The sequence below is a fragment of the Patagioenas fasciata genome, chromosome 31, assembly GCF_037038585.1.
Source record: "Patagioenas fasciata isolate bPatFas1 chromosome 31, bPatFas1.hap1, whole genome shotgun sequence".
NCBI lineage: Eukaryota > Metazoa > Chordata > Aves > Columbiformes > Columbidae > Patagioenas > Patagioenas fasciata.
The window spans coordinates 3,940,030-3,955,911 of record NC_092550.1 but is presented as its reverse complement, the minus strand read 5'-3'; the positions used below and the strand labels follow the sequence as shown (position 1 = coordinate 3,955,911).

The following is a 15,882-nucleotide window of genomic DNA, read 5'->3' as shown; positions in this document are numbered from 1 at the left end:
TATGGGGTCTGGGGGGGTCTATGGGGTCTATGGGGTCTGGGGGGGTCTATGGGGTCTGTGGGGGTCTATGGGGGTCTATGGGGTCTGTGGGGGTCTATGGGGGTCTATGGGTCTGGGGGGGTCTATGGGGGTCTATGGGGTCTATGGGGTCTGGGGGGGTCAATGGGGGGGTCTCAGTTTGGGGTCCCCATTCCAGGGCCGCTGCCGCTGCCGCCCCGGGTTCTGGGGCCCCGCGTGTGAGGAACCGAACGGCCCCGGGAACCTCGTGTGGGAGCGGCTGGGGGGCGACGGGGGGGTGAGCGCTGGGCCCCGGACACCCCAGAACACCCCAGAACACCCCAAAACCACCCCAAAATACCCCCATTGACCCCCATTGACTCCCATTGACCCCACTGATCCCCGTTGATCCCCATTGACCCCCATTGACCCCCATGGACTCCCATTGACCCCCATTGACCCCCATTGACCCCCATTGACTCCCATTGACCCCCATTGACCCCCATTGACTCCCATTGATCCCATTGACCCCCCTTGATCCCCATTGCCCTCATTGACCCCCATTGACCCCCATTGACCCCATTGACCCCAATTGACTCCCATTGATCCCCATTGACCCCATTGACCCCCATTGACCCCCGTTGACTCCCATTGACCCCAATTGACCCCCATTGATCCCCACTGACTGCCATTGACCCCCATGGACTCCCATTGACCCCCATTGACCCCCATTGACCCCCATTGACCCCCACTGATCCCCATTGATCCCATTGACCCCCATTGACCCCCATTGACTCCCATTGATCCCCATTGACCCACATTGACCCCCATTGACTCCCATTGATCCCCATTGACTCCCATTGATCCCCACTGACCCCCATTGACCCCCATTGATCGCCATTGCCCCCATTGACTCCCATTGCCCCCATTGACCCCCATTGACCCCCATTGACTCCCATTGACCCCCATTGACCCCCATTGACTCCCATTGATCCCCATTGACCCCCATTGACCCCATTGACCCCATTGACTCCCATTGACCCCTACTGACTTCCATTGACCCCATCGCCCCAATTGTCCCCATAGCCCCCATTGTCCCCAATGTCCCCATCGTCCCCATCGTCCCCATTGTCCCCATCACCCCCATTGCCCCCATTGCCCCCATCGCCCCCATTGCCCCCATTGCCCCCATCGCCCCCATTGCCCCCATCGCCCCCATCGCCCCCATCGCCCCCATCGCCCCCATTGCCCCCATCGCCCCCATCGCCCCCATCGCCCCCATCGCCCCCATTGTCCCCAGGACCCCGCCAGCCGGTTCCTGCGCCGCTTCGGTCACTCTCTGGTCGAGGGGCCCAACGAGACCCTCTGGATGTTCGGGGGGCTCGCGCTGCCCCAGGGGCTGCTGGGAGACGTCTACAGGTGAGCGACAGCGCCTGGCCACGCCCCCCCGGCCACACCCACCCCCCGGCCACGCCCCCCACCCGGCCACGCCCCCGTTGCCCGCAGGTTCTCGGTGGCCGAGCGGCGCTGGACGCAGCTGCTGGCGGGGGGCAGAACGGCGGCCCCGGCCCCGCCCCCCGGCTGTTCCACGCGGCCGCGCCCCTCCCCCCGCTGCGCGCCATGCTGGTGCTGGGGGGGCTCACGGCCGGGGGGGGCGTGGCCGACGACGCCTGGACCCTGGACCTGGGGACGCTGCAGTGGACGCGCCTGGAGGTGGGAGCCTGGGCCTGGCCTAAAGCTCGGCCTAACTGAACCTGGGCCTGGCCTAAAGCTGGGCCTAACCCGGACCTGGGCCTGGCCTAAAGCTCGGCCTAACTGAACCTGGGCCTGGCCTAAAGCTGGGCCTAACTGAGCCTGGGCCTGGCCTAAAGCTCGGCCTAACTGAGCCTGGGCCTGGCCTAAAGCTGGGCCTAACTGAGCCTGGGCCTGGCCTAAAGCTGGGCCTAACTGAGCCTGGGCCTGGCCTAAAGCTGGGCCTAACTGAGCCTGGGCCTGGCCTAAAGCTGGGCCTAACTGAGCCTGGGCCTGGCCTAAAGCTGGGCCTAACTGAACCTGGGCCTGGCCTAAAGCTGGGCCTAACTGAACCTGGGCCTGGCCTAAAGCTGGGCCTAACTGAGCCTGGGCCTGGCCTAAAGCTCGGCCTAACTGAGCCTGGGCCTGGCCTAAAGCTGGGCCTAACTGAGCCTGGGCCTGGCCTAAAGCTGGGCCTAACTGAGCCTGGGCCTGGCCTAAAGCTGGGCCTAACTGAGCCTGGGCCTGGCCTAAAGCTGGGCCTAACTGAACCTGGGCCTGGCCTAAAGCTGGGCCTAACTGAACCTGGGCCTGGCCTAAAGCTGGGCCTAACTGAGCCTGGGCCTGGCCTAAAGCTCGGCCTAACTGAGCCTGGGCCTGGCCTAAAGCTGGGCCTAACTGAGCCTGGGCCTGGCCTAAAGCTGGGCCTAACTGAGCCTGGGCCTGGCCTAAAGCTGGGCCTAACTGAGCCTGGGCCTGGCCTAAAGCTGGGCCTAACTGAGCCTGGGCCTGGCCTAAAGCTGGGCCTAACTGAACCTGGGCCTGGCCTAAAGCTGGGCCTAACTGAGCCTGGGCCTGGCCTAAAGCTGGGCCTAACTGAGCCTGGGCCTGGCCTAAAGCTGGGCCTAACTGAACCTGGGCCTGGCCTAAAGCTGGGCCTAACTGAGCCTGGGCCTGGCCTAAAGCTGGGCCTAACCCGGACCTGGGCCTGGCCTAAAGCTCAGCCTAACCCGGACCTGGGCCTGGCCTAAACTCAGTTTAACCTGAACCTGGGCCTGGCCTAAAGCTCGGCTTAACTGAACCTGAGCCTGGCCTAAACCTAAACCAATGTCCCCAATGTCCCCATTGACTCCCATTGACCCCCATTGACTGCCACTGACCCCCATTGATCCCCATTGACCCCCATTGATCCCCACTGACCCCCATTGACCCCCATTGCCCCCACTGGTCCCCATTGATCCCCATTGACCCCCATTGACTGCCACTGACCCCCATTGATCCCCATTGACCCCCATTGATCCCCATTGACCCCCATTGCCCCCACTGGTCCCCATTGATCCCCACTGACCCCCATTGACTGCCATTGATCCCCATTGATCCCCATTGACTCCCATTGATCCCCATTGACCCCCATTGACCCCCATTGACTCCCATTGATCCCCATTGACCCCCATTGATCCCCATTGACCCCCATTGACCCCATTGCCACCCATTGACCCCCATTGATCCCCATTGACTCCCACTGACCCCCATTGATCCCCACTGACCCCCATTGACCCCCATTGACCCCATTGATCCCCATTGACTCCCATTGATCCCCATTGACCCCCATTGATCCCCACTGACCCCCATTGACCCCCATCGCCCCCATCGCCCCCATCGCCCCCATCGCCCCCATGGCCCCCGTTGTCCCCACTGTCCCCAGGCCCCCCAGCTGCCCCCGGTGGCCGGGCACTCGCTGACGCTGCGCGGCGCCTCCTCGCTGCTCCTGATTGGTGGATACTCCCCCCAAAACGGCTTCAACCAGCAGCTGCTGCAGTTCCGGTTGGACACGCGGCGCTGGGGGGCGCTCGAGCAGGGGGGCACCCCCCCCACAGGTAACGGGGACCCCACAGACCCCCCAGACCCCCCACAGGTAACGGGGACCCCACAGACCCCCCAGACCCCCCACAGGTAACGGGGACCCCACAGACCCCCCAGACCCCCCACAGGTAACGGGGACCCCACAGACCCCCCAGACCCCCCACAGGTAACGGGGACCCCACAGACCCCCCAGACCCCCCACAGGTAACGGGGACCCCACAGACCCCCCAGACCCCCCACAGGTAACGGGGACCCCACAGACCCCCCAGACCCCCCCACAGGTAACGGGGACCCCACAGACCCCCCAGACCCCCCCACAGGTAACGGGGACCCCACAGACCCCCCAGACCCCCCACAGGTAACGGGGACCCCACAGACCCCCCAGACCCCCCACAGGTAACGGGGACCCCACAGACCCCCCAGACCCCCCCACAGGTAACGGGGACCCCACAGACCCCCCAGACCCCCCACAGGTAACGGGGACCCCACAGACCCCCCAGACCCCCCACAGGTAATGGGGACCCCACAGACCCCCCAGACCCCCCACAGGTAACGGGGACCCCACAGACCCCCCAGACCCCCCACAGGTAACGGGGACCCCACAGACCCCCCAGACCCCCCCCATCCCCCCCCAGGTCTCTATGACCCCCAGGTCTCTGTGAGCCCCATAGCCCCCCATAGCCCCCCATGTGTATCCCTATGACCCCCCCATAGCCCCCCATAGCCCCCCGTGTATATCCCTATGACCCCCATAGCCCCCCATAGTCCTCCCCATAACCCCCCCATACCCCCCATCTGTATCCCTATGACCCCCATAGCCCCCCATACCCCCCCCATAGCCCCCCATGTGTATCCCTATGACCCCCATAGCCCCCCCATAGCCCCCCGTGTATATCCCTATGACCCCCATAGCCCCCCATAGTCCTCCCCATAACCCCCCCATAGCCCCCCATGTGTATCCCTATGACCCCCATAGCCCCCCATACCCCCCATGTGTATCCCTATAGCCCCCCATATGTGTCCCTATGACCCCCCCAGAGCCCCCCATGCCCCCCCCAGGTCTCTATGACCCCCAGGTCTGTCCCTATGGCCCCCATAGCCCCCCAGGTCTCTATGACCCCCAGGTCTTTGTGACCCCCATAGCCCCCCATGCGTATCCCTATGACCCCCATAGCCCCCCCATACCCCCCCCCATACCCCCCATGTGTATCCCTATGACCCCCATAGCCCCCCATACCCCCCCATGTGTATCCCTATGACCCCCATAGCCCCCCATATGTGTCCCTATGACCCCCCCATGACCCCCCCAGGTCTCTATGACCCCCAGGTCTGTCCCTATGGCCCCCATAGCCCCCCAGGTCTCTATGACCCCCAGGTCTTTGTGACCCCCATAGCCCCCCATAGCCCCCCATGTGTATCCCTATGACCCCCATAGCCCCCCATACCCCCCGTGTGTATCCCTATGACCCCCATAGCCCCCCATAGCCCCCCATGTGTATCCCTATGACCCCCATAGCCCCCCATACCCCCCATGTGTATCCCTATGACCCCCATAGCCCCCCATATGTGTCCCTATGACCCCCCCATGCCCCCCCCAGGTCTCTATGACCCCCAGGTCTGTCCCTATGGCCCCCATAGCCCCCCAGGTCTCTATGACCCCCAGGTCTGTCCCTATGGCCCCCATAGCCCCCCAGGTCTCTATGACCCCCAGGTCTCTGTGACCCCCATATCCCCCCATAACCCCCCCGTACGTGTCCCCCGCCCCCCCCGTGCCCCCCAGGCCTCTATGGGCACTCGGCCGTGTACCACGAGCCCTCGGACGCCGTGTTCGTGTTCGGGGGGCAGCGTTTCCACCTCGAGGCCGTGGGGGCGTCCGCCGAGCTCTACAGCCTGCACTGCCCCACGTGGACCTGGAGCCTGCTGGGGCCCCCCCGCGGGGACAAGGTGGGGGGCTGGGGGGGTCCCAGGGGTCGGGGGGGTCCCAGGGGTCTGGGGTCACTTGGGGTCATAGGGGTCTATGAGGGCCATGGGGGTCTATGGGGGTCTGGGGGGTTCCAGGGGTCTGGGGTCACTTGGGGTCATGGGGGTCTATGGGGTCTGGGGGGGTCTGGGGGGTTCCAGGGGTCTGGGGTCACTTGGGGTCATGGGGGTCTATGGGGTCTGGGGGGGTCTGGGGGGTTCCAGGGGTCTGGGGTCACTTGGGGTCAGGGGGGTCTATGGGGTCTATGGGGGTCTGGGGGGTCCCAGGGGTCTGGGGTCACTTGGGGTCATGGGGGTCTATGGGGTCTATGGGGGTCTATGGGGGTCATGGGGGTCTGGGGGGTCCCAGGGGTCTGGGGTCACTTGGGGTCATGGGGGTCTATGGGGTCTATGGGGGTCTGGGGGGTCCCAGGGGTCTGGGGGTCACTGGGTTTTGGGGGTCATAGGGGTCTATGGGGGCCATGGGGGGTCTATGGGGGTCTCAGGGTCTGGGGGAGGGTCCCAGGGGGCTGGGGGGCTCACAGGGGTCTGGGGTCACTTGGGGTCATGGGGGTCTGGGGGGGGTCACAGGGTGTTGGGGGTCATGGGGGTCTATGGGGGCCATGGGGGTCTGGGGGGTTCCAGGGGTCTGGGGTCACTTGGGGTCATGGGGGTCTGTGGGGGCCATGGGGGTCCCAGGGGTCTGGGGGGGGCTCAGGGGTCTATGGGGGTCATGGGGGTCTGGGGGTCACTGGGGGTCCCAGGGGTCTGGGGGGGTCCCAGGGGTCTGGGGTCACTTGGGGTCATGGGGGTCGGGGGGGGTCACTGGGGGTCCCAGGGGGTCTGGGGGGGTCCCAGGGGTTTGGGGGTTCATGGGGGGTCTTGGGAAGCTCTGGGGGGACATTGGGGTCTCTGGGGGACATTGGGGTGTCCTGGGACTTTGGGGGGGTCTGGGGGTGTCTGTGGGGTTTTGGGGTGACCCCCCTGCCCCCCCAGCCCCGCCCCCACTTCTTCCACGCGGCCGCGGTGCTGGGGGACACCATGGTGGTTTTGGGGGACATTGGGGGTCTGGGGGGCATTGGGGGGGTCTGGGGGTGTCTGGGGGGTCTGGGGGTGTCTGTGGGGTTTTGGGGTGACCCCCCCTGCCCCCCAGCCCCGCCCCCACTTCTTCCACGTGGTTGCAATTGTGGGGGACACCATGGTGGTTTTGGGGGGCATTGGGGGGTCTGGGGGACATTGGGGGGTCTGGGGGGCATTGGGGGGTCCGGGGGTGTCTGGGGGTGTCTGGGGGGGTCTGGGGGGGTCTGGGGGTGTCTGTGGGGTTTTGGGGTGACCCCTGTGACCCCCCAGCCCCGCCCCCACTTCTTCCACGCGGTTGCAATTGTGGGGGACACCATGGTGGTTTTGGGGGGCATTGGGGGGTCCGGGGTGTCTGGGGGTGTCTGGGGGTGTCTGTGGGGTTTTGGGGTGACCCCCCTGCCCCCCAGCCCCGCCCCCACTTCTTCCACGTGGTTGCAATTGTGGGGGACACCATGGTGGTTTTGGGGGGCATTGGGGGGTCCGGGGGGCATTGGGGGGTCTGGGGGACATTGGGGTGTCCAGGGATTTTGGGGGTGTCTGGGGGGGTCTGGGGGTGTCTGGGGGTTCTGGGGGTGTCTGTGGGGTTTTGGGGTGACCCCTGTGACCCCCCCAGCCCCGCCCCCACTTCTTCCACGCGGCCGCGGTGCTGGGGGACACCATGGTGGTTTTGGGGGGACGCAGCGACAGCCGCGACTTCAGCGACGACGTCCTGCTCTACGACTTGGGGTGCAACGCGTGGCTGCTGCCCCCCCACACCGGTGAGCCCCCCAAAAACGTGGGGGGACCCCAAGACCCAGGGTGGGACCCCAAAAATGGGGGGAGAGACCCTAAAACCTGGGGGGTCCTGCTCTACGACTTGGGGTGCAACGCGTGGCTGCTGCCCCCCCACACCGGTGAGCCCCCCAAAAACGTGGGGGGACCCCAAGACCCAGGGTGGGACCCCAAAAATGGGGGGAGAGACCCTAAAACCTGGGGGGTCCTGCTCTACGACTTGGGGTGCAACGCGTGGCTGCTGCCCCCCCACACCGGTGAGCCCCCCAAAAACGTGGGGGGACCCCGAGACCCAGGGTGGGACCCCAAAAATGGGGGGAGAGAGACCCTAAAACCTGGGGGGTCCTGATGTGCGACTTGGGGTGCAACAGCTGGGTGCTGCCCCCCCCCACACCGGTGAGCCCCCCAAAAACATGGGGGGGACCCCAAGAATGGGGGGGACCCAAAACCCAGGGTGGGACCCCAAAAATGGGGGGAACCCCAAAAACATTGGGAGAGAGACCCTAAAACCTGGGGGGTCCTGCTCTACGACTTGGGGTGCAACGCGTGGCTGCTGCCCCCCCACACCGGTGAGCCCCCCAAAAACGTGGGGGGACCCCAAAACCCAGGGTGGGACCCCAAAAATGGGGGGAGAGGGACCCTAAAACCTGGGGGGGTCCTGATGTGCAACTTGGGGTGCAACAGCTGGGTGCTGCCCCCCCACACCGGTGAGCCCCCCAAAAACATGGGGGGACCCCAAGAATGGGGGGGACCCCAAAACCCAGGGTGGGACCCCAAAAATGGGGGGAGAGACCCTAAAACCTGGGGGGTCCTGATGTGCAACTTGGGGTGCAATGCGTGGGTGCTGCCCCCCCACACCGGTGAGCCCCCCAAAAACATGGGGGGGACCCCAAGAATGGGGGGGACCCAAAAACATGGGGAGAGAGACCCTAAAACCTGGGGGGGGTCCTGATGAGCGACTTGGGGTGCAACAGCTGGGTGCTGCCCCCCCCCACCGGTGAGCACCCCAAAAACATGGGGGGGACCCCAAAACCCAGGGTGGGACCCCAAAAGTGGGGGGAACCCCAAAAACATGGGGAGAGAGACCCTAAAACCTGGGGGGTCCTGATGTGCGACTTGGGGTGCAACGCGTGGCTGCTGCCCCCCCACACCGGTGAGCCCCCCAAAAACGTGGGGGGGACCCCAAAACCCAGGGTGGGACCCCAAAAATGGGGGGAGAGACCCTAAAACCTGGGGGGGTCCTGATGAGCGACTTGGGGTGCAACAGCTGGGTGCTGCCCCCCCCCACACCGGTGAGCCCCCCAAAAACATGGGGGGACCCCAAGAATGGGGGGGACCCAAAACCCAGGGTGGGACCCCAAAAATGGGGGGAACCCCAAAAATTGGGGGCACACCCCAAAAATGGGTGGAACCTGAAACCCTGGGGGAGACCCCAAAACCTGGGGGGGACCCCAAAAATGGGGGGGACCCCAAAAATGGGGGGGACCCCAAAAGCCTGGGGAAGACCCTAAAACATGGGGAGGGGGTCATAGAGACCCGGGGGGACCCCAAAATGAGGGGGGACTCGAAATATGAGATGGGACCCCAAAACCCCGGGGGGGACCCTAAAACCTGGGGAGGGGTCATAGAGACTGGGGGGGACCCCAAAACCATGGGGTGGGAACACAGAGAGATTGGGGGGCCCCAAAACCCAGGGGGACCCCAAAACTTGGGGGTCATAGAGACCAGGGGGAGACCCCAAAATCTGGGGAGGGGCCATAGAGACCAGGGGGGACCCCAAAATGAGGGGGGGACCCCAAATATGAGATGGGACCCCAAAACCCCGGGGGGGACCCCAAAACCCTGGGGAGACCCCAAAATCTGGGGGGGGGGTCATAGAGACCGGGGGGGACCCCAAAACCCTGGGGTGTGAACACAGAGAGATTGGGGGGCCCCAAAACCCAGGGGGACCCCAAAACTTGGGGGGGGTCATAGAGACCAGGGGGGACCCCAAAACCCCGGGGGGGACCCTAAAACCTGTGGAGGGGTCATAGAGACTGGGGGGGACCCCAAAACCCTGGGGAGACCCCAAAATCTGGGGGGGGGGTCATAGAGACTGGGGGGGGGGGACCCCAAAACCCTGGGGTGGGAACACAGATTGGGGGACCCCAAATCTGGGGAGGGGGGGTCATAGAGACCAGGGGGGACCCCAAAACCCCGGGGGGGACCCTAAAACCTGGGGAGGGGTCATAGAGACCCGGGGGGCCCCAAAACCCTGGGGAGACCCCAAAATCTGGGGGGGGTCATAGAGACCGGGGGGACCCCAAAACCCTGGGGGAGACCCCAAAGTCTGGGGAGGGGCCATAGAGACTGGGGGGGACCCCAAAACCCTGGGGAGACCCCAAAATCTGGGGAAGGGGTCATAGAGACCGGGGGGACCCCAAAACCCTGGGGGAGACCCCAAAATCTGGGGGGGGGGTCATAGAGACTGGGGGGGGGACCCCAAAACCCTGGGGTGTGAACACAGATTGGGGGACCCCAAATCTGGGGAGGGGGGGTCATAGAGACCAGGGGGGACCCCAAAACCCTGGGGGAGACCCCAAAACTCAGCGGGAAACCCCAAACCTGGGGAGGGGCCATAGAGACTGGGGGGGACCCCAAAATGAGGGGGGGACCCCAAATATGAGATGGGACCCCAAAACCCCGGGGGGGGACCCTAAAACCTGGGGAGGGGTCATAGAGACCAGGGGGGACCCCAGAAATGAGGGGGGACCCCAGCAGGCCGTGTCCGTCTGTCCCGCAGAGGCGTCGGTGCTGGGGGAGCGGATGCGTCCGTCTGTCCTGGCGGCGGCGGCCGTGGCCGGGGGCCGCGTGTGGGTGGCCGGGGGCTTCTCGGGGGGGGCGCTGGGGGGGCTGTGGGGGCTGCGCGTGCCCCCCGACCCCTGCGCCGCCCTCCCCCCCCCGGCCTGCGAGCGCCTCGGGTGCACCCCCTGCATGGGGGGGTGCGCGGGGGACAGGGAGGCGCGGAGGTGAGGGGACCGGGGGGAGCGGGGGGACAGGGGGGACCGGGGGGGACCGGGGGGGACCGGGGGACAGGGGGGACTGGGGGGACCGGGGGGACCGGGGGGACCGGGGGGGACTGGGGGGCTGGGGGGACCGGGGGGAGCGGGGGGCTGGGGGGACCGGGGGGGACCGGGGGGACTGGGGGGAGCGGGGGGACTGGGGGGCTGGGGGGACCGGGGGGACTGGGGGGCTGGGGGGACGGGGGGGACGGGGGGGACTGGGTGGACTGGGGGGACCAGGGGGACTGGGGGGCTGGGGGGACCGGGGGGACTGGGGGGACCGGGGGGAGCGGGGGGACAGGGGGGCTGGGGGGATGGGGGGTCCGGGGGGACTGGGGGGCTGGGGGGACCGGGGGGACCGGGGGACGGGGGGACGGGGGGACTGGGGGGACGGGGGGACTGGGGGGGCTGGGGGGGACCGGGGGGACTGGGGGGACTGGGGGGACCTGGGGGGCTGGGGGGGTGATGGGGGGACCGGGGGGACTGGGGGGACCGGGGGACCGGGGGGACCGGGGGGACTGGGGGGTGATGGGGGCGGTGGGGGCGATGGGGACAATGGGGGTCAATGTTGATCAATGGGGGTCAATGGGAGTCAATGGGGATCAGTGGGGGTCAATGGGAGACAATGGGGATCAATAAGAGTCATTGGGGATCAATGGGGGTCAATGGGGATCAATGGGAGGCAATGTGGGTCAGTGGGGTCAATGGGGATCAATGGGGGTCAATGGGAGTCAATGGGGGTCAATGGGGATCAATGGGGGCAATGGGGGTCAATGGGGGGCAGTGGGGGTTAATGGGCAATGGGAGTCAATGGGAGGCAATGGGAGTCAATGGGGGGCAATGGGGAACAATGGGAGGCAATGGGGATCAATGGGGATCAATGGGAGTCAATGGGGGGCAATGGGGGTTAATGGGGGGCAATGGGAGTCAATGGGGATCAATGGGGATCAATGGGGGTCAATGGGGATCAATGGGAGTCAATGGGGGTCAATGGGGAACAATGGGGGGCAATGGGGATAAATGGGGGGCAATGGGGGCAATGGGAGTCAATGGGGGGCAATGGGGGTCACTGGGGATCAATGGGGGTCAATGGGAGTCAATGGGGGGCAATGGGACTCAATGGGGGTCAATGGGGATCAATGGGGGGCAATGGGGGGCAATGGGAGTCAATGGGGGTCAATGGGGATCAATGGGAGTCAATGGGAGGCAATGGGGATCAATGGGTGCAATGGGGGTCAATGGGGGGCAATGGGAGTCAATGGGGGGCAATGGGGAACAATGGGGGGCAATGGGGATCAATGGGAGTCAATGGGGGGCAATGGGGGTCAATGGGGATCAATGGGCGTCAATGGGGGTCAATGGGGGTCAATGGGGTCAATGGGGGGCAATGGGGATCAATGGGGACTATGGGGGGCAATGGGGGTCAATGGGATATGGGGACATGGGGGGGGCTGTGGGGACAGTGGGGACCTGGGGAGCTATGGGGGGGCCTGTGGGGGGGTCTGGGGGTTTATGGGGGGCCATGGGGGATGGGGAGGTTATGGGGGTACAGAATTTGGGGGGGGGGGGGCACAGGGTTTGGGGCACCAGACACAAGGGGGGGTTCAGCTGGGGGTGGGAGGGGCAATGAGATGTAAATGAGATGTAAATGAGATGTAAATGAGATGTAAATGAGATGCAAACGGACTCCGCCCCCCCCCCAGGTTGGGGCACCAGACACAATGGGGGGTTCAGCTGGGGGTGGGAGGGGCAATGAGATGTAAATGAGATGTAAATGAGATGTAAATGAGATGTAAATGAGATGCAAACGGACTCCGCCCCCCCCCAGGTTGGGCTGCACCCCCAACCCCAACGGCTGCTCCCCCGGCCCCCGAACCCCCCAGGAGTGCGGGCGCCTGCGCAGCTGCAGCGAATGCCTGGGGCTGCACCCCCAAACCCTGCACCCCCCGAGCGGGGGGGCCCCGGTGAGACCCCCAGTGACCCCCCCAACCCCCCTGAACCCCAAACCCTGCACCCCAAACCCTGCCCCCCAGACCTGCCCCCCAAACCCTGCACCCCAAACCTGCCCCCCAAACCTGCCCCCCAAACCCTGCACCCCAAACCTGCCCCCCAAACCTGCCCCCCAAAACCCTGCACCCCCCGAGCGGGGGGGCCCCGGTGAGACCCCGACTGACCCCCCAGACCTGCCCCCCAAACCCTGCCCCCCAAACCCTGCACACCAAACCTGCCCCCCAAACCTGCCCCCCAAACCCTGCCCCCCAAACCCTGCCCCCCAAACCTGCCCCCCAAACCTGCCCCCCAAACCCTGCACCCCAAACCTGCCCCCCAAACCTGCCCCCCAAACCCTGCACCCCCCGAGCGGGGGGGCCCCGGTGAGACCCCGAGTGACCCCCCCAACCCCCCTGAACCCCAAACCCTGCCCCCCAAACCTGCCCCCCAAACCCTGCCCCCCAAACCTGCCCCCCAAACCCTGCACCCCCCGAGCAGGGGGACCCCGGTGAGACCCCGGCTGACCCCCCCAGCCCCCCTGAACCCCCAGACCTGCCCCCCAAACCCGCCCCCCAAACCCTGCCCCCCAAACCCTGCACCCCAAACCTGCCCCCCAAACCCTGCACCCCTAACCCTGTGCAGCTGCAGCGAATGCCTGGGGCTGCCCCCCAAAACCCTGCACCCCCAAAATGGGGGGGGGGGACACCCCCCGGTGAGACCCCAAGTGACCCCCCCTGCACCCCCAAACCCCCCTGAGGGCGCCTGTGTCACCCCAGGGACCCCCATGGCCTGAGCCCCCCAATACCCCCATGACACCCCAATACCCCCTATGACCCCCAATACCCCCATGACACCCCAATACCCCCTATGATCCCCAATACCCCCTATGACCCCCAATACCCCCCTATGAACCCCCAGTACCCCCATAACTCCCCCCAATACCCCACTATGAGCCCCCCAATATCCCCCAATACCCCCTTATGACCCCCCCCGTAGCCCCCCAATATCCCCCTATGACACCCCAATACCCCCTATGACCCCCAATACCCCTCTATGACCCCCCCATGTCCCCCCAATACCCCGCCATGACCCCCAATACCCCTCTATGACACCCCAATAACCCCCCATGACCCCCAATATACCCCCCATGACCCCCCATTGCACCAATACCCCCCTATGAGCCCCCAATGACCCCCCAATACCCCCTATGAGCCCCCAATGCCCCCCATAACCCCCAATACACCCCCTATGAGCCCCGCAATACCCCCCCATGACCCCCCAATGTACCCCCCTATGACCCCCCAATACCCCTTGGGGACCCCCCAATACACCCCAATACCCCCCTATGAGCCCCCAATGCCCCCTGTGACCCCCAATACCCCCCATGACACCCCAATACCCCCCTATGAGCCCCCCAATATTGCCCAATACCCCCCTATGAAACCCCAATATACCCCCTGGGGACCCCCCCAATACCCCTTATGACCCCCCAATGCCCACAATACCCCCCATGACACCCCAATCTACCCCCCAATAACCCCCATGAAACCCCAATCTACCCCCCTATAACCCCCCAATACCCCCTGGGAACCCCCCCAATACCCCCCATGAAACCCCAATGCCCACAATACCCCCCATGACACCCCAATACCCCCCATGAAAACCCAATATACCCCCCAATACCCCCCATGAAACCCCAATCTACCCCCTTATAACCCCCCAATACCCCCTGGGGACCCCCCCAATACCCCTTATGACCCCCCAATGCCCACAATACCCCCCATGACACCCCAATACCCTCCATGAAACCCCAATCTACCCCCCAATAACCCCCATGAAACCCCAATCTACCCCCTTATAACCCCCCAATACCCCCTGGGGACCCCCCCAATACCCCTTATGACCCCCCAATGCCCACAATACCCCCCATGACACCCCAATACCCTCCATGAAACCCCAATATACCCCCCAATACCCCCATGAAACCCCAATCTACCCCCCTATAACCCCCCAATACCCCCTGGGGACCCCCCCCCCAATACCCCTTATGACCCCCCAATGCCCACAATACCCCCCATGACACCCCAATACCCTCCATGAAACCCCAATCTACCCCCAATACCCCCCATGAAACCCCAATCTACCCCCCAATAACCCCCATGAAACCCCAATCTACCCCCCTATAACCCCCCAATACCCCCTGGGGACCCCCCCAATACCCCTTATGACCCCCCAATGCCCACAATACCCCCCGTGACACCCCAATACCCCCCATGAAAACCCAATATACCCCCCAATAACCCCCATGAAACCCCAATCTACCCCCTATGACCCCCCAAATACCCCCTGGGGACCCCCCCAATACCCCTTATGACCCCCCAATGCCCACAATACCCCCCCATGCCACCCGAATACCCCCCATGAAACCCCAATATACCCCCCATGAAACCCCAATCTACCCCCCAATAACCCCCATGAAACCCCAATCTACCCCCCTATAACCCCCCAATACCCCCTGGGGACCCCCCCAATACCCCTTATGACTCCCCCAGTGCCCCCCCTATGTAAATGGAGCCCCAATGGCGCCCACGTCACCCCAGGGACCCCCATTGCCTGATCCCCCAAAACCCCCCAAAACCCCCCCAGAACCCCCCAAAACCCCCCAAAATGGCCTCGTGACCCCCCCCCAGGACCCCCCCCCGTGCAAGTGGTGCAGCAACTGCCCCGAGGGGGCGTGCGTGGCGCGGGGGGGCGGCTGCGCCGAGCGCGACTGCGGCGTCACCCAGCGCGAGGTCCTGGCGGCCGCCAACTGCTCCGAGGGGGCCTGCGCGGCCCCCGACTGCCCCCGCTGCGTGGCCACGGGCAAGTGCATGTGGACCCGGCAGTTCAAACGCACCGGTAGGGAGATGGGGGCGATGGGGGCGATGGGGGCGATGGGGGTGATGGGGGTGATGGGGGCGATGGGGGCGATGGGGGCGATGGGGGTGATGGGGGTGATGGGGGCGATGGGGGCGATGGGGGTGATGGGGGTGATGGGGGCGATGGGGGTGATGGGGACATTGGGGGTGATGGGGGCGATGGGGGCCATGGGGGCGATGGGGGTGATGGGGGCGATGGGGGTGATGGGGGTGATGGGGACATTGGGGGCGATGGGGGTGATGGGGGCGATGGGGACATTGGGGGCGATGGGGGTGATGGGGACATTGGGGGCGATGGGGGTGATGGGGGTGATGGGGGCGATGGGGGCGATGGGGCCAATGGGGGTGATGGGGACATTGGGGGCAATGGGAACATTGGGGGCGATGGGGGTCAATGGGGGCAATGGGGGTCAGTGGGAATCAATGGGGGTCAATGGGGATCAATGGGAGTCAATGGGGATCAATAGGGGGCCAGTGGGGGTCAATGGGGGTCAATGGTGGTCAATGGGGATCAATGGGGATCAATGGGAGTC

The 15,882-nt window shown here is 65.4% G+C and overlaps 1 protein-coding gene across 1 annotated transcript in view; it reads left to right on the top strand.

The window, feature by feature from the left end:
- MEGF8 (multiple EGF like domains 8) overlaps positions 1 to 15,882 on the top strand; it is a 69,450-nt gene that overhangs the window by 36,398 nt on the left and 17,170 nt on the right. Inside the window, 10 exon segments of the mRNA XM_071800529.1 lie at positions 197 to 295; positions 1,298 to 1,416; positions 1,504 to 1,544; positions 1,547 to 1,710; positions 3,434 to 3,605; positions 5,372 to 5,535; positions 7,244 to 7,388; positions 10,184 to 10,409; positions 12,271 to 12,406; positions 15,122 to 15,329. Coding sequence (XP_071656630.1) covers positions 197 to 295; positions 1,298 to 1,416; positions 1,504 to 1,544; positions 1,547 to 1,710; positions 3,434 to 3,605; positions 5,372 to 5,535; positions 7,244 to 7,388; positions 10,184 to 10,409; positions 12,271 to 12,406; positions 15,122 to 15,329 — 1,474 coding nt within the window.